The following is an 18,102-nucleotide window of genomic DNA, read 5'->3' as shown; positions in this document are numbered from 1 at the left end:
ATCCCCTGGTTTCTCTTACTTGCCTGCTGAATAGATGAATTATTTCCCCCGAAATTTATTGTGCTGTAGCTTAACACCTGATGATAAGTAATGCTATTTCTTTGGTCACTAATCTGTCATGGCTCACTGACGTGCATGGAAGTCTTCTCTTGATACTACAGGAATCAAGAGCTTTACTTGTTTTGTGTCTCTCTCTTTTCACTCGACTGCTTTGTCTGTTTGTTCTTAATAGGTATGAGGGTACTGGCCGTTCTCTCTCCCTGAAGCTGATCCAGCAGTTACGGCAACAGAGTGCACAAGCACAGGCCAGTATGACAGCAGAGAACAAGGCGACGACAACACTGAAACTGTCCTCAGGTATAGTTGTTCCACAGAGCTGAGAAACCCCAGGCTGCATGATGTGACATCCGCACTGCGGAAGTACAGCATCTACATTTCTCAGATATGTGCCAAAGAGTGGCTCTTGACACAGGAGAAATCCCCCCACCCCCCAAGAACTGCAGGAAATGGATTCAAGAGCTTTGAGCTCCTGTCACCATTAGGTGTCTTGGACCTGAAAGTGTAGCGCTGAATCGAGAAAATCCAAGACGACTTCTTGGCTTTTAGTTCATGTTTAGTGCCTGGGTTATGGACCAGCTTTTCCTGACAGGCTGCGTACTTGTTTTGTCTCCAGGCAGTGGACCAAACAGTAGGTTCCAAGCATCATCTACCTAACATGGAGGGCTGACAGTGCGGCAGTGTGAGATGCTGTAATTGGGCAGCGTTGAGAGCTTTCAGGGCTTGTTTGGAGGACACAACCTGCTGATGCATTCTTGGGAGTTTAATGTGAAAACACTTCCCATTTGGGGCTTGTGGAGCCGAGGGTGGTTAATTTCTGGACTCAACCCTTAATTTTTAAATTTGTTTTGTACACTGCTCAGTTTTCTTTGTGACATACAGTTCTGTGTTTATATCACATTTTAGGTATTAGGAAATTTGATTGAATATTGTTCTCTGTTGTTTTTTATGTAAACATAAACCACTTAGCAGTTTTTATTTCATTAAGTAGTGTAAAAGGTATATAAGTAGAAATAATTCTTTGGACAATCAGCTAAGGCAGCTTTCCCCAACCAGTTGCCCTCCAAATGGAAGGCACCAGTTTAGGAAACACTGGGGTGTAAGAGTTTTGTTCTTCCCTATCTCCTTTGTTTTGGTTTTTTTATGGATCTGAATTGGCCATGGACTTAAATTTTTCACTTTTGCCCTTTTGTGTCTTCTCTCTCTCTCCAGCTCGCTCACTGCATGAAGTTTCCCTCCAGGAATCCATTAGGTATGCCCCGGGAGATCCAGTCGAAAAGTGGCTGAACGACTTGCTGTGTTTGGATTGCCTCAACATCACAAGGATTATATCTGGCTGCCCACTGCCCGAAACCTGTGACCTGTATCCTTGCTGCTGGAGCTTATTCTCATGCCGTGTGTGGCCTTTAGCAGCCCCACAGGGAGTAAGAGAGATGGGAAATTGACAGGAATTCAGTATCAAGCTCTGTTGATCGTTACACCAGGGCAAACCTTTCAGCTTGCCAGATGGAATGATCCTCTCTCTCCTCCTGCTGCATAGTGTTGCCAGGAAATTACTCCCTTCCCAGGTCCTTCCTAGAGTGAGACACAGGTGAGATGGCCCTTAACCCATGGCACTCAGATACTACGTGAACAGGGACACCCTCTTCTGCTATCACCGAGCATCAGAGACTTTTCTTCAAAGGCTGATGGCGCTCTACGTGGCTTCTCACTACAAGGTTGGTGGCACCGTTCCTGTTGCCAGCTTCGGCTGGAGATTGGGGGACCTTTGACCTTCCTTGCTGAGCTGGGTTGGACAAATATCATAAGTGCTTTTCCTTGTGATTCATTTTCTTTCTGATTCCTTCAGATCCCCCTCTTTCCTTCGGGCCACCTCTGACACTGCTCTGGGCAGACTCGCAACCCTTCACAACAGTGAGAGAGGGGAGTGTTGGGGGCTGGCGTAAGAGAGATGGCAAAGGTCACCCCCGCTGCCAGCAGGAGTGATCCCTCCGCTGAATGCCACTTGAGAAGCTCCTGCTGGTAGGAGCAAGATCAGTATTTGCAGTTGGATGGAAGAAAATAAAATCTATTATTATATACATTCTTATATACTATATACACTCTGCTGTATCAAAATGACCCTAACCTAGACAGCGTCTTAAAAAGCAGAGACATCATCTTGCCAACAAAGGTCCGTATAGTTAAAGCTATGGTTTTCCCAGTAGTGATGTATGGAAGTGAGAGCTGGACCATAAAGAAGGCTGATCGCCAAAGAATTGATGCTTTTGAATTATGATGCTGGAGGAGACTCTGGAGAGTCCCATGGACTGCAAGAAGATCAAACCTATCCATTCCTGAGGAAATCAGCCCTGAGTGCTCACTGGAAGGACAGATCGTGAAGCTGAGGCTCCAATACTTTGGCCACCTCATGAGAAGAGAAGACTCCCTGGAAAATACCCTGATGTTGGGAAAGATGAAGGGCACAAGGAGAAGGGGATGACAGAGGACGAGATGGTTGGACAGTGTTCTCGAAGCTACCAGCATGAGTTTGACCAAACTGTGTGAGGCAGGGGAAGACAGAAGTGCCTGGCGTGCTCTGGTCCATGGGGTCACGAAGAGTCGGACACAACTAAACGCCTAAACAACAACAACAACATAACTTGGCATTTAAAAAAATCAGTTTGATGCCAATGGTCTTCATTGCTTCAAAGAGAGTTCTCTGTGCAAAAAACCCTCCAAAAACTCATAATGCAGATAAATCAGGCGCAGCGAAATAGTTGCTCATCAGATGAGAAACAAATATAATTGTTTGTGTTTGTGTATGTTTGGAGAACTAATTCTGTGACCCAACGGTTGTCTTTCCAGAACTCTCCCAATGACCTCCAGATGCTTTCAGATGCTCCTGCCCATCACCTCTTCTGCCTTCTGCCACCTGTTGCACCTACCCAGAATTCTTTGCCAGAAGTGCTTGCTGTCGTTCAGGTAAGAGAGGGCGCAGAGGGCTGGGCGCAGACTAAATTGGCTTCGCTATTGAAATCAATGGGACTTGCTGTAAATGGAACTAACAGAGCAATCCTAACCCCAGTCGGGGACCAGCAGGGCAGAGTGGAGGGCCAGATTGACAGCTGCATCACAAGTCCTGCTGCTTGTGTTGGCTAGGGCAGTATTGTGTCTGCGTGGGCGAGGAGCAGTTTCCTTTTTGTTGTGCCACCTCCAAGCTGGTGCAGCTGAGAGACAAAAGAATTGGATCCCTTTGGGAACTCAAAGAGTTTGATGGTCCCGTCCCAAACACCCCATTTGGGTGCTTTCCTGCGGCTAGCTCTGGTGGAAGAATTGCCGGTGGTACCTTCCTGTCTCCCAGGGTGAAGTGTGGAGTCTCTGCCCTGGTGGAGTCTCCCAATCAGCCGCACTCCTCTTCATGGCCAGCAGAGAGCAGCAGAGGGGCAACTGCACACCCTTCTAAGCTCTCTCATCAACATCAGGGTGAGTGTTTAGATTGCTTAGACTGGATCCAACCCGAAGCCTTTTGTGTTTAAAGAGCTCTGATTAATTTGCCCAGAAAGCAAGCTGTGGAAAATCGGGTACAGTGGTGCCTCGCAAGACGAAAAGAATCCGTTCCACGAGTCTCTTCGTCTTGCGGTTTTTTGTCTTGCGAAGCAAGCCCATTAGCGGCTTAGCGGATCAGCTGATTAGCGGCTTAGGGGATCAGCCGTTAAGCGGCTTAGCGGATCAGCTGTTAAGCGGCTTAGCGGATCAGCTGTTAAGCGGCTTAGCGGATCAGCTGTTAAGCGGCTTAGCGGATCAGCTGATAAGCAGCTTAGCGGATCAGCAATTAAGCGGCTTAGCGGATCAGCTGATAAGCGGCTTAGTGACTTGGGAAAAGGGGGGGGGGAGGAAAAAAACCCCGCAGGAACTCACAAGACATTTTTGTCTTGCGAAGCAAGCCCATAGGAAATTCATTTTGCGAAGCACCTCCAAAACGGAAAACCCTTTCGTCTAGCGGGTTTTCCGTCTTACGAGGCATTCGTCTTGCAGGGCACCACTGTATCTGATAAAGGCTGCAGATCCTACATCAGAGAGTTAAACTTTTCATCATTGACTCCTAGGGGAAATTACTGTATTCCCCCCCCCCCCATGTATAAGACAACCTTTATGGATTAAATTGCCCTAGTCTGTTGAGTACAGTGCTTTAGTCGAGCACTAAATCCCATGTCTCCTTTATTCTCCCCACTTTTGGCAGGTATGTTTGGAGGGAGAGATCGCCCGTCAGTCTATTATGAACAGTCTGTCTAGGGGAAAGAAAGCATCGGGAGATCTCATTCCATGGAGCGTCTCAGAGCAGGTAACTGATCAGCTTCTCAGTTGCATCTCAGGTGTTTTGCACTTTTATGTATTCTTATTCTTCAATTCCATTTGATGATTGCTTCATTTCTTCTGAATTTTTTATTTCTAGTTCCAAGATCCTGACTTTGGTAGTCTGTCTGGTGGGAGAGTTGTTCGCATTGCAGTCCATCCTGATTATCAAGGGGTAATGGAATTTATTCTTCTGTTGCTAGCATTTGAAAAACATCCTGCAAATGCCATTTTTGGGGGGATCTTATTCTTTTCCTGCCTCAGAAATGTAGACTGTATCAAAAACAGGTGTGGGTTTTTTTTTTAAGCAAACTGCTTACTTAAGACCCATTAGGTTGGGCCTTATATCTCCCACTGCCCTGGCTTCTTTGGGCAGGATATAAATTTAATGAAAGAACAATATGTATGAAATGTGTATTCTGGTGTTGGCAACATTTTATAAATAGGAATCATCTGTGGTTGCAGAGTGATGCTGACCTGGTCATTTAAATCATGGATGAGGAAGCTGTGGTCCTCCAGATGGTGTTAGACTCCAGCCCCTGCCAGCATGGCCCAATGGTCAGGGATGATGGAAGCTGTAGTCTATGAACATCTGAATGGCCACATGTTCTGCATCCCAATGTGAAATGTGCTTGATGTCTGAAAGGCTGAGCTTCCTAAAGGAGCCAGGTTGTAAGAGCTTTCTCTTTCTCGAATGTGCATCCTTTCTTTCAAACCTTTGCTTCCCAGATGGGTTACGGCAGCCGAGCTCTGCGTTTGCTGCAGATGTACTATGAAGGCAAGTTTCCTTGTTTGGAAGAAAAAGTGACTCAGAAGCCAAGAGAAATTGCTACCGTGAGCAGTGAGGTAGGAAGGCTAGCTCAGCCAGTAGAGCATGAGACTCATAATCTCAGGGTTGTGGGTTGTGGGTGTGTGCCCTGCCTTGGGCAAAAGATTCCTGCATTGCAAGGGGTTGGACTAGATGACCCTCGTGGTCCCTTCCAACTCTATGATTCCAACTCTATGACATTCTACAAAGGCTTCTGTTGAGATTTGCTTTTAAGAGGTCCACATGGGGATTGCATTTTGTTTATACCTCTTTGACTGCTTTCCACCGAACAAGCAAATTTCAAAAACATGTTTTTGGCCACTCATCTCCTTGCTAAGTGATCTTCTGGGTTTTTTTTGTTTTGTTTTAGGCGGTCAGTTTATTAGAAGAAGCTGTGATGCCTCGGAAGGATTTGCCGCCTCTGCTTCTCAAACTGAGTGAGAGGCAAGCAGAGAATCTGGACTATCTTGGTGTGTCCTACGGTTTGACACCAAGGCTGCTCAAGTAAGCATTTGCATGCATTTGTATCTGTTGAAACTTTGAAAGCCGTCTGAACCTTTGAAGTGCTTTCGCCTGTTGCACAGCTTAGCAGAGTATAGCAGAGTACTGCAGCGCTTGTTGAGCAACTCTTGAGATTGCCCAGGCAGGACGAAGAGCAGGAACCAAACAAATCACTAGTAACTTGATTCTTGTTGTTTTATTATTTACAGCAGCAAACATACAAGTCTATCTACAAATTACTATTTACAACACGACTTCTTCGCTCTCAGCAACTCCTCAGCACTAACCACACCACACTAACACTCACTCACACCAGTGTTATAGGTCATGCCTATATAAGGGACCTCAGCCAATCACCAGTTTGTTGCTGGGTCTCCTTATCTCTAGGCAGATTCCTTTCATGCTCTGTCTTCCCACGCTGTGGAGACTCTAATTGCTAACTTGCAAAGCTGCATTCAAACCATGGATTCCAACATTATCCTCTGCTGGGAGAGGTTAAGAGATGCCAGTGCCATTGTGATACCAGGTATACACAAGATTCCATCAGTGGCTTCTGGCCACAATGGGCTGTTTTCTGTTTTCACTGTTGGAGGCAGTATAGCTCTGGGTACCAGTTGCTGGAGATCACAAGTGGGGAGGGCTTTGCTACATTCAGGTCCTCCTTAGGGGTATCCCATAGGTATCTGGCTGGCCGCTAGGAGAAGAGGGTGCTGGATGAGCCTTTGACCTGATCCAACAGGGCTTTTCTTATGTATAACAACTATACTGAAGTCGGGTATCGGTGTGTTTTGCAAAGCATGAAATCTTAGTGGTTCAGACTAAGTGCATTTCTTAACCTTGGGGTGCTTTGCCTGTTTTGGATTGTTCAAGGTACAATCTGGTAAAATTTGCACACAGCAGAACATGTCTCTCAGGGGTTCTTTAGCTGCGATTCCTGAATTGCAGGCAGTTGGACTTAGACGACTCTTGGGGTCCCTTCCAGCTCTATAATTCTAGGGTTCCAAGTCCTATTGACATGAAGGGAGCAGTACAAGAACATTGTTCTGCATCAATGTGCAGTTCCTGGTTACTTCAGTTAGCTTCTTCCATACACCTGGATACTATACTTAGGACTGTGCTGAAATATTCTCCAGTGCATAGATCAAAACAACTTATTTTCATGAATATTTTTTTGGGGGGGTGTTGATTTGATCTAACTGGTGCCAGAGCAAGGGTTCCCCCCTTCACCCCCCATGTGCCCCCTGCACCTCACCCCAATCTGCTCTGGAGGGCCATGTTCTGGAGGGCCAGAACAGCAAGCGATGGGGTGGGGTGGGGAGCAGAGGGGAGATAATTATTTCTGTCAAGTAAAAACGCTTGCACTGAATGGCACAATATTGAATTGCACCCACAGATTATCCAGATATTTCGCTTTTTCAGTGGCACTGGCCACTGCTTCTCCAGTGCCATTTTCCCTTTCACCCTCTTTTTGTTGCTGCCTCCTTATTAAATTACTCACAAGAAATGTGGCGAGGTCACAGGGCCATGGACAGCATCACATTTGATGGTGTCAATGAGAGCAACTAAGAGTGAGGGCAAGGGAAAGAAGAAATAAATGGAGATGGTTGCAAGAAGTGGTGGAAAAAGTGGAAAGGTTTGGTGTCTTTTGGTCACAAATGCCTGGGGAAAATAGTATGTAGCTTTGGCTCAGCCCTAAACATTAATAAATACTGAGCCACATTGTGCAGTTATTTTGTGTTTTGTAGACTATCAGCATACGATCAGCATTCTCTTGACAGGCTATAAGTAAGTTTTTGTTTCTCTCTTCTACCAGGTTTTGGAAACGAGCTGGATTTGTACCAGTTTATCTGAGGCAGACTCCTGTAAGTTTCATTTCATTGCCCAAGATCCCAGTAGTGCTGGAATGTTTTTTGGTTCTGATGATCCCTTTAAGGAAAACAAAGATTATATTGCTATGGCAATGTGATAGCTTTTTTATAATTTTATTTTTTTATTTTGACAAAGTAATAATAATAAATAAACAAGAATAAAAATGTGCACCCCACCCCTGAGACCATTCCATTGTAACTATTCAACCTCCCGAAATTTTAACACCTCTTGCGATGGTTTAACCCCCTTTCCAGTACAAATTTCACAAACACCATCCATATCTCCTCAAAATCATTTCTCCTGCATATTCCCCATCTTACCTTAACAGCACATGCTAATAGCTACATTTCACACCTCTTTATACCATTCCATTCCATTTTATATCCACCTTGCCCCTTCCACTTCCTAGCTATAATAACTTGAACAGCTGTCTATAAATTTGTGAGCAAGTCCTTCATAGTCTGTGAATCTTCCACCCCATCATTATCAATAGATAATGATGGGCTTTTGGTCAGCTTTAACCCAGTGATTTCTGTTATTTCTAGTTCTTTTATTATTAAGCTGTAGTTTATCCTATACAAAAATGTTTGGTCTATATTTATTGAACATTTAGCTAGGCATTAATTAATTGGTTGACAGCCTTATTATAAATCCAGTGAGTGGCATTGGTTTACCTAGGGTGGGGTTTGTTTGCATAAATCAGGTGTTCAGTTTTAAAATGGTTTCCTTTTGATCTCTTCAGTGACTAGTTCTTCGTAGTCATCAGGCATACACAGTGAAATAATAGTTAATAAGTTTTCATTTTTCACCAATAATGTCCCTGAAGTTTGGAATTCCATAGTCTTCTACTGTACCAAACTGGGCAACTTATAATGCTCACCTCCATTCTGAAGTGAGCGTTGTGACCCTATTGTTTTCCTCCAGCTCTGATAATCTGAGCCAGAAAAGAACTCCGGCTTGGAACCTCATCATTCACCTGATGTGATCTGAAATGGAACAGTAATTTGGTTCTGAATTACCCAAGCTACCTTTTTGTAAAAGCAGAATCCAGGTTGCACTGAGCCTATGGTAATTCGCCATAGTTATTAGCAGTTATTGCTGTTGACTATCTCCTGTGTTTTCTGATAAACTTGTTTATTTTCTGCTGCTGTTTATTGTTGAAAAGACTCAACAGCTCATAAAATGTGGCAGCTACAAGCAATACCTTTATTTTCCAGAATGATCTGACTGGGGAGCACTCATGTATCATGCTGAAGACCTTGAATGAAGAGGAAGAGAGTGAGCAGGAGAACTGGCTAAGTGCCTTCTGGAAAGGTGACTAGTAGGAATGATGTTTCAGTGCTTTTTTGAGCTGCCATTTTAGGGTTGGATGGTAAATTTACCACCACATTCCTATGGGGTGGTGAGTGGAGTTCTAGACTCTTGCATAAAAAGTAGCTATCAACTTTAACTGCAGTGGTGACTTCAACCCCACTGTTTCACATCCCCCACTGCAAATTACTGTTAATCAGCCTTTAGTATGATCAGTTATACATGAAGTAGTAAACCAGCTTTTGTTTCCATTTGTCCTGCAGATTTCAGGAGGAGGTTTCTCTCCCTTTTGTCATATCAGTTCAGCAGTTTCTCTCCTTCATTAGCTTTGAACATTTTGCAAAACAGAAATATCAAGCAGCCACCTCAACCCCGTAAGTAAATGTCTGCAAAGCTCCCTGAAGGGCAATTTGTGAAACTAAAGCAGGGGTCAGCAAACTTTTTCAGCAGGAGGGGGAAAAAATAATGAATTCCTATGCCCCACAAATAACCCAGAAATGCATTTTAAATAAAAGCACACATTCTACTCATGTAAAAACACCAGGCAGGCCCCACAAATAGCCCAGAGATGCATTTTAAATAAAAGCACACTTTCTCCTCATGTAAAAACACGCTGATTCCTGGACCATCCACGGGCCGGATTTAGAAGGTGATTGGACCAGGTCCAGCCCCCGGCCTTAGTTTGCCTACCCATGAACTAAAGAGTACTAAAGCAAATCCCAGAAAAAATATATGCATCGCACTAAAAAATAAAAAGGTCTTCAATAAATATACAGAGTACTCTGCTTTCTCTGGTCCAAGAGCAGTCTCTTCCTTGATGGACAGCTTGTTGCATTTCCATGCTGAAAAAGGGGATCCTTTACAGAAGACATCAGAGGGGCTATCCCCGTCTTACAAACGCTTCTTCTTACTGTTCTTAACACCTAGATAGCAAGTGTAATTTATCTCTGTCTTGTTTTTTTCCTTCTTGCCACTCTACTCAAAATTTAATTCTTGGTTTGCTAAGCAATCAGTCGTAAAGAATTAGAAGCTGTTTTTATCCCTTACGACCTGAAGAGGCTGGAGATGTACTCAAGGAACATGGTGGACTATCACTTGATTATGGATATGATTCCAGCTATCTCTAAGATGTACTTTCTCAACCAGCTTGGAGATATGACCCTTTCTGCTACTCAGTCTGTGAGTATCATGTGTTTAGCTAGCGTCTTTCTTGTTAATGCAAGTCCTCTCATTTGATGGCCAGTCTCTGAACTGAGACGTGTGTGTGTGTGTGTGTGTGTGTGATTTAGTAACCTCCAAATCTTTGCTACACTTGTGACCTTGACCTTTCCCCCTGGAACTCAGTGGCATGCTTGGGTTTCCCAGTTGTCCTCTTATCCTGAAACTCACCAGGACAAGATCCACAAAGCAATTGTCTTGGAACTACATCAGGTGCCCTTGAACCCTAATTTAGAGCCCAACTTCTGAACCAAACAGTAACTGAATTAAGGCACTTGCTCAAGATAATTCATGCAGGTTGATTGCAGCACCCCTTTTCTGAAGACCTCTCTAACCTGTATTTGTGGGATCATTTGTGGCTCATACAGGCCATCGACAGTCAGTGGAAGAATGCAGAACGTAATGCAGGCATTGGGAATTGATTCCATTTTTTAAAAGCCTCTGGCAGTTTGCCAGTGATGCTTTATAGCCTACCTGCATCTGAGACACTGTGTGTGAAATTAGAGGAGCAAATGAATGCCTTATGTTTTGTTGCCACTGAACTTGGCAAGGGGCAGTAGACAAGTTTTGCGGGAGCAAAACAGAGGAAAAGGAAAGGCTAAGGGAAGAAAATGAGAAAATCTGGCATAGGTAGATAGTGCAGATCTTGCATGTGATAAAACAAAAATGGGGGAGTAACAGAAAAGGGGTGCAGATCTTTGTTGTTGCATATTGGGGAGAGCATAAGTGATGTACTCTGTGCACAGAGGAAAGAGAGCACACTTAATAGTGGAGAAGATGTAGTCTGTGGTGGTTTGCTGGGGGACTTTGCAGTTTGTTTTTGGGTGGTTCACTTTGCAAAGAGAGAAGAAGGGGATTGGCAAGGAATGTGTTAAAAATGATGCGGAGTTAAAATGGTAGCAAAATGCTACTCTATACCATTGATGTGATGTGATCTTCCTGGACTAATAACAATGTAATGCGGCCCTTTGAGTTTTGTGCACCTAAATTTTTGAAAGGACAGGAAATTGCTGGACAAAAATAATAATGACATGATAGGGTTCTGACAAAGGCCAGACTTTCCCTTCTGTTGAATCAAAACCAGGAAACTCACTTTTCTTCCAGGCTCTTCTTCTTGGGATTGGTCTGCAGCACAAATCTGTGGATCAGTTGGAGAAAGAGATAGAGCTGCCTAGTGGCCAATTGATGGGCCTCTTCAACAGGTCTATCCGCAAGGTGGTTCAGGTAAATGTGGGTTTTGTGAGTGTTGCATTTGGGAGGATTGCCTGTATGGTGGAATACAGTTGGTGTCCAGATCCAATAGTATAGGATCTGAACTTAACTGTATAAAAATAACTTCAATATGTTTTGCTTTGAACAACTCCCCCTCGTATCATAGGCTCTCTTAGGTTGGTTCTTCAGATGTGGGTAAATGTTTTTGAGGCTCAAACTCTGTATGATGCTCAGCTGTGTGTACATTTCCCTTGTTTTCTTTTTTTAATAAATGAGAAGCAGCCAAGATTTAGCAAAGTGCCAGGGGGTGGGGGACACACAGACTACTCAACCCGTTCTATTTCTACTCAAAATCGCACCTCTTTCAGGTGTGAAAACACTACGATGGAAGAGGATTTTGAATGGACCAATGGTTGGAAGGGAATGTGTTAAACAGCTCCTCCCCTCCCTTGAGCACTTCACTCCTTATTTCAAGATGTGTGCATGATGTCAGGGAAAAGTTGCACTTGACTGACCATTGCGTACTGTTTGAACATGGTGCAGAGCAGAATTTAATTTTGCCAGTTGGTTATGCAAAGTAATCTTGTATTTCTACTATATAAGGGGCCATTGCATGGATGATCATTAGTAACTTCTAGGGAAGCAATGGTACCGCCAATCAAATGTATCAAGCGTTTCATCCTTAACCAATGAGCGATGACCCTGATGGTAATTTCTCCCTCCTAGTTGTTCAACACTATCCTGGAAAAGGCTGTGGAAGAGCAGATGGCAGTAACCAAAGACGTTGTAATGGAGCCAACTCTGAAATCCTTAAATGAGGATTTGGTAATTTGTGTTTTCATATTGAGATTCTACTAGTGCTATGTATGTAGAGGTTTCTACCACCACCCCTTCATGCCAGTGCAATATTTCTTTAATCTACACTTCTATGGATGATTATTTTGCCAATGTCTATGAGCTCTGATAGCTAAACAAAACCTCCATGTACAAAAGCAGTCACCGTTGAATATTAGACATTGAGGTCAAACAGCCATTTTGACTGCTGGGGATGGTGGTAGCTGTGACCCTCTAGGTCAGGGGTCAGCAAACTTTTCCAGCAGGGAGCCGGTCTACTGTCCCTCAGACCTTGTGGGAGGTTGGACTATATTTTTTTGGGAAAAGATCGAATTCCTATGCCCCACAAATAACTCAGAGATGCATTTTAAACAAAAGCACACATTCTACTCATGTAAAAATACGCTGATTCCCAGACCGTCCACGGGCTGGATTCAGAAGGCGATTGGGTCAGATCCGGCCCCTGGCCTTAGTTTGCCTACCCATGCTCTAGGTTTTGTTGGACTGCAAGTTCCACATCTGTGAACTAGTGGAAACTTCTGTCTGGTCTTACAAGCACTGTTACTTTTATTTATTAAATTTCTATACTTCCCTTCATCTAAGGATCACAGAAAGTTTACAATATAAAGTGGTGTATGCTACAGTCGTACCTTAGTTTTCGAACAGTCTAGTACTCAAACGTTTTGTCTCCCGAACGATTGAAACCCGGAAGTGACTCTTCCGGTTTTCGAGCGTTCTTTCGGAAGCCAAATGTCTGATGGGGCTTCCGCACCTTCGGATTGGCTTCAGGAACTTCCTGCAACCAATCAGAGGCTGTGCTTTGGTTTTCGAATGCTTTGGAAGTCAAACAGACTTCTGGAACGGATTCCGTTCACTTCCAAGGTACTGCATTACCTTTTGAAGAAAGCTTGCTAATAGCTTGCACATTTTCCTATCTCAGTTTTTATAACTGGCGGTGCATAACATCAATACCTGGTGTTAATCATATTATGGTGAGACAATCTTCCTTGGAATTATCACTGCTTCATTTAAAATCCCAAAATGTCACATTGGGCAATGCCTTCATTAGAACTACCCAAAATGTCACAAAATAATGGCAAGCTTTAAAGTTCTCTGGAACTCTTCCTCAGGCAGTATGTTATGCAAAGCCACAGTTGAGAGGACCTGGGGGAAAATATAAAAAATACAGAAGTACAAAGAAAGGGCTGGATGTTGTAGCCAGTAGATCAGCTTTTAGATTTGGTTCCATTGTAGAATTTGCAGATTTGATAAGTCTGTCCTAGGTGCCAAAGGTATCAGGTTACAAATCTAGGATTGTGGGGCAGAGAAGAGTCATCCTTTTTTGTTGTGTGTTTTGCTTCAGAACTGTATATTTTTTCATAACCCTATTCAGCGTCCTTTTTTTTTTTTTTAAAAAAAAATGCTTTTTCAATGCAGGAAGAAGCAGCAAAAGAATTTCAGGAAAAACACAAGCAAGATGTTGGGAAGTTGAAAGATCTGGACTTTTCACAGTAAGCCCTCGTAATTTGCAGTAAATAAATCCACAGTCTCCAGGAAAGGAATCAAGGGGTCTAAGCTAATTCACCATGTCATCTAAATAGCCCAAGGATGCTACAGGGAAAATATAGTCTTGCTTTGGTTTCATGTATGAATGGCCACCTATTCATACTATCCATTGTGTTGGCAAAGGCAGATGTTGACATGATAATATGGATCACATTGCTTTGTTTAGGAACCAAATGACTCCATAAAGCTTGGGGTCTGAAGCAGTTCAGGGGAGGTTTTGCCATTTTCCCAGCGTCACTTGGTCACTTCCCCACAAGCTACAGGGGAATATGCTCAAAGCCCTGTAACCTCTCTATGGAAGTTGATGGCGACAGGGAGCCATTGTCTTACTTGTGGATGGGATCTTAGGCCTCTTGAAATAGGTTTCCCAGCAGAGAAGTCTCCGCTGTCCCGGGAAGGCAGGCGGGGGGGAGCAAAGACTTTCCCCCCCCCGCCGGCCTTCAGAAGAGGTCCTGGACCTCTTCTGAAGGCCGGTGGTGGGTGAAAGTCTTTGCTCCCTCCTGCCTGCCTTCAAAAGCCGCCGGGATAGCGGAGAAACGGCAGAGAAGTCTCCGCTGTCCCGGGGGCTTTTAAAATGCTGGTGGGCGGTAGCAAAGCCCTCCTGTCCCCGGAGCTTGCGGGGCGGGAGGTGGGGAGAAGGGCTTTTCTTCCCACCGCCAGCCTTCAGAACAGCCTTCTGAAGGCTGGCGGTGGGAAAAAAAGCCCTTCTCCCCCCCCCCCAGCCTTCAGAAGAGGTCGGGGGACAGACTGTCCCCGGACCTGGTCTGAAGGCGGTTTCCATAGGAACGCATTGATTGATTTTCAATGCATTCCTATGGGAAACCGTGCTTTGCAAGACGAAAAACTCACAAGACGAAAAGACTTGCGGAACGAATTAATTTCGTCTTGCGAGGCACCACTGTACCAGTATTTTCTGATCAAGTGTCCTCCATTTTAAATCTAAAAAAATCACACAATTCTTCTCACTTAGGTACGTTATCCGAGGAGATGATGAAGAATGGAACGAAGTGTTGACCAAAGCAGGACAGAATGCTTCCATTGTCAGCCTCAAAAGGTAGTGACACACGCTTCTCAAAGGGTTGACAATACTGGGAAACTGAAGGATTAAATGAAGAAGAGAAAAGTTTCTATCTCAATACATTCTCTTCCATTCCCAGAGGAACCAGAGGAAGGAAACGGAGAAAGACTCCCCTGTATGGGTGCTACACAATATTGGGGCCACCACTGAGTGTGCCCTGTCTCACAAAGCCAGTCGCATCAGGTGCTGGGATGGAATGCAGAGCAGGGTCCTAGAAGATGGCTTGAGCCAAGTAGAGTAGCTTCTTGGTGGAGAAGGCAGTCCTCAAGTTTTTGAATCTTTTTATTTTGGAGAAGATCAGTTTGGCTCTGCATTAGACCTCTGGGTATAGGGCAGTATATAAATTCAATAAATAAAATAAATGAACTCCTAAATCTTCAGAAGCCAAAATATTTAACTTTCAATCTCAGGAAATGTTCATTTAAGGAAGTTCATGGAAGAAAAGCTTCCCATGCTGTCTCCTGCCTGTGCATTGTCCTGCATTACTCCGAAGCTCCCACCCGCTAGGTGCCCCTTCACAAAGCCTGGGGGGATGTGCAGGACGCTGTAAGGAAAAGGAAGGGATGGACAACTTTCCTAAGTTAATGTAACTTGGTATAAAAAAATTATCTCCACCAGAGCTATCTTCTAAAGTGGTTTTTTTTCTTCCCACCCATTCTATTATGGAGAGATGATACTAGGGCTTAATGTATTTCACCATGCCATAAGTATTGCCTATTGAATACTGAAATAGGTGTACTCCAGTTGCATTTAGAAAAAAATGTTTCTAGGCCATATTGTTGTTAAAGAAGTGAAAGTGTTTGAAAAATGCCTGTTTTGCATCTCAACACATGGGAAGGTCGATGACATCAAGTGGTTAGACTCTCAAGCCTGAAGTCAAGGTCTTAGTGCCCTGCATAGCTCCTTCCTCATCTCAGTGTATGCCATAAGCAAAATAAATTATGTAAACAAATAATAATAATAATAAAATATAAATCAGAGACCACTTTGTAGAGGTTGCATCTAGACTTGCCCATCCATGAACAGAAGGATTTATTCTGATTATTGAAAGGACTTTGAATCCAGCAGAGGTTACCTATTAGAAGGGATGGAAGGTGGTTTCCCCTTCCCTTACTACTACTTTTCACACCACCCCAAGTGAATTCAAACCCCCCCCCCCGGTGATCTTCCTGCAGAAGATGGGAGAAAACAAAGCTATATTATGTTTTTTTAGCTCAAAGTGCATAATACCCACAAGCATTTTTGTGACCATTGTGTTATGTTTTTCTCAGTGACAAGAAGAGAAAATCAGAAGCAATCGCAATAGGATCAAAACCGGAGAAGAAATTTAAAAAGAAAACCCCAAAGCAGAAGTGGAAGAAATGATCTCAAACTCTGGGACATGGAGCTCTTGTTTTGTGGGAACCTGAAAAGCAAATCACTGTAGGCCACAAAGAAACCCTACATCGAAGTGGGAAGACACGAAGGTTTTCCCTCCCCTTCATATAGGGGCAGCCTGAAGCTAAACAGTTCAGAAGATCTTTTTTATGTTATTGCTGCCAGCTCAGCATTTGTGTTATGCTAAAAGAACTGTAGAGCAGTAAACTGGATTGTTACCAGGAATTATGACTCTTTACAGTTTAGCCTTAAAAAGCCTCTGTTTTGTGTGCCTCGGAGACCTATAAACATCTTTCCCTTCTCTTTACTATTTGTTTCCTTAATAGCAATTTTGGAGAGAGGCCTGGGCCTCAGTGCTGCGCGTTTTTTATTTTTAATTGAAAGCCGGTATTTTTTTAAAAGCGTCAGTACAATGAGCTTGTAAAAACACTCTGTGGGATTTTGAAACGGTGGAGTTGCATTGAGGTGTCTGCTGCATATTATGTTTTTTGATAAAAAGGGAAGAATCAGCAGGCTGAGCAGTGCCTTCACCTTTGCACTCTGGGTTCTGTGATTAATTCTAGACATTGGTTTCTCCTAGTCAGACTGTCTACTGGTATTTAGAAAAACAGAATGTGGCAGGGAATCCTGTCCTTTGAAAAGCATCTTCCCTGCTTTTCAGTACTCTTACTTGATATCATGTCCCACAGTGCATTGATTAAGGAGTGGCAATAGTGTGGGTGGGTGGTCCCAGCGCTGGGGCCTTTTTTGGGAGGGTGGGACTGACTGAATCCATCTGGATTCAATTTCTTGACCATCAAGAAGAGCTTCTACCACAGACACCTTATTGGGTCTTCAAACAACACATATGTAGTAGGTTGCTTAATATAGGACTTTGTCTTCTGCAGGGATATTATTTGAAACAGTATGATGCTGCCAAGAACATCCAGTTTTCTTCTTTCTCTCTCTTCTCCAGAAAAAAAATTGTTTCTGGTCCTTACGACTGAGGATAAGCTGGATAATGTCTCAGCAGTATCTGGTAAAAAATCAAAAGTGGGAAGAAAAGTTGTGATGCTCTGTGGTGTGGCTTAACTGATATCCATGGCAGCCCTCCTATCCTCTTCTTACTACAGCCTCTATAGTTTTTCCCTTCCTGGCACTTATTTAAAATGTAAATACCGTATTTTTCGCACCATAGGACGCACTTTTTCCCCTCCAAAAATGAAGGGGAAATGTGTGTGCGTCCTATGGTGCGAATGCAGGCTTTCGCTGAAGCCTGGAGAGTGAGAGGGGTCGGTGCGCATCAACCCCTCATGCTCTCCAGGCTTCGCACACCTCTCCGCAAGCAGCAGGAGCCCAGCGCTGGGCTCCCGCTGCTTGCGGAGAGGTGCCTGCATGCCGAAGCCTGGGCGCGCTGAGCTCAGCACGTCCAGGCTTCGCGGACCTCTCCGCAAGCAGCGGGAGCGTTCCCGCTGCTTGCGGAGAGGTGCCTGCATGCCGAAGCCTGGGCGCGCTGAGCTCAGCGCGTCCAGGCTTCGCGGACCTCTCCGCAAGCAGCGGGAGCGTTCCCGCTGCTTGCGGAGAGGTGCCTGCATGCCGAAGCCTGGGCGCGCTGAGCTCAGCGCGTCCAGGCTTCGCGGACCTCTCCGCAAGCAGCGGGAGCGTTCCCGCTGCTTGCGGAGAGGTGCCTGCATGCCGAAGCCTGGGCGCGCTGAGCTCAGCGCGTCCAGGCTTCGCGGACCTCTCCGCAAGCAGCGGGAGCGTTCCCGCTGCTTGCGGAGAGCTGCCTGTTTGAGGGCTGGGGTCGGGGGAAGCTCTAGCTTCCCCCGCCCCAGCCCCGCACCTGGGGGGGAAATAATTTTTCCCCCTTTATTTCCCCCCCAAAAAACTGGGTGCGCCCTATGGTCCGGTGCACCCTATGGTGCGAAAAATACGGTAAATAAAACGCCAGAAATGC

The 18,102-nt window shown here is 44.6% G+C and overlaps 1 protein-coding gene across 1 annotated transcript in view; it reads left to right on the top strand.

Moving 5' to 3' along the window:
• NAT10 (N-acetyltransferase 10) overlaps positions 1–17,323 on the top strand; it is a 28,050-nt gene extending 10,727 nt beyond the window's left edge. The window contains exons 13-29 of the mRNA XM_081891469.1: positions 233–357; positions 1,270–1,420; positions 1,679–1,775; positions 2,905–3,021; positions 4,280–4,381; positions 4,493–4,567; positions 5,122–5,238; positions 5,571–5,704; positions 7,515–7,563; positions 8,788–8,884; positions 9,145–9,255; positions 9,888–10,060; positions 11,204–11,323; positions 12,038–12,136; positions 13,583–13,656; positions 14,682–14,765; positions 16,061–17,323. Of these exons, the coding sequence (XP_081747595.1) occupies positions 233–357; positions 1,270–1,420; positions 1,679–1,775; positions 2,905–3,021; positions 4,280–4,381; positions 4,493–4,567; positions 5,122–5,238; positions 5,571–5,704; positions 7,515–7,563; positions 8,788–8,884; positions 9,145–9,255; positions 9,888–10,060; positions 11,204–11,323; positions 12,038–12,136; positions 13,583–13,656; positions 14,682–14,765; positions 16,061–16,154 (1,819 nt within the window). The 3' untranslated portion in view covers positions 16,155–17,323. The remainder of the gene's footprint in view (positions 1–232; positions 358–1,269; positions 1,421–1,678; positions 1,776–2,904; positions 3,022–4,279; positions 4,382–4,492; positions 4,568–5,121; positions 5,239–5,570; positions 5,705–7,514; positions 7,564–8,787; positions 8,885–9,144; positions 9,256–9,887; positions 10,061–11,203; positions 11,324–12,037; positions 12,137–13,582; positions 13,657–14,681; positions 14,766–16,060) is intronic.
• Positions 17,324–18,102: the final 779 nt, after the last annotated feature.

Source organism: Podarcis melisellensis (genome assembly GCF_964234715.1).
Source record: "Podarcis melisellensis genome assembly, chromosome: 1".
NCBI classification, from domain to species: domain Eukaryota; kingdom Metazoa; phylum Chordata; class Lepidosauria; order Squamata; family Lacertidae; genus Podarcis; species Podarcis melisellensis.
This window is presented reverse-complemented; position numbering and strand designations above follow the sequence as displayed.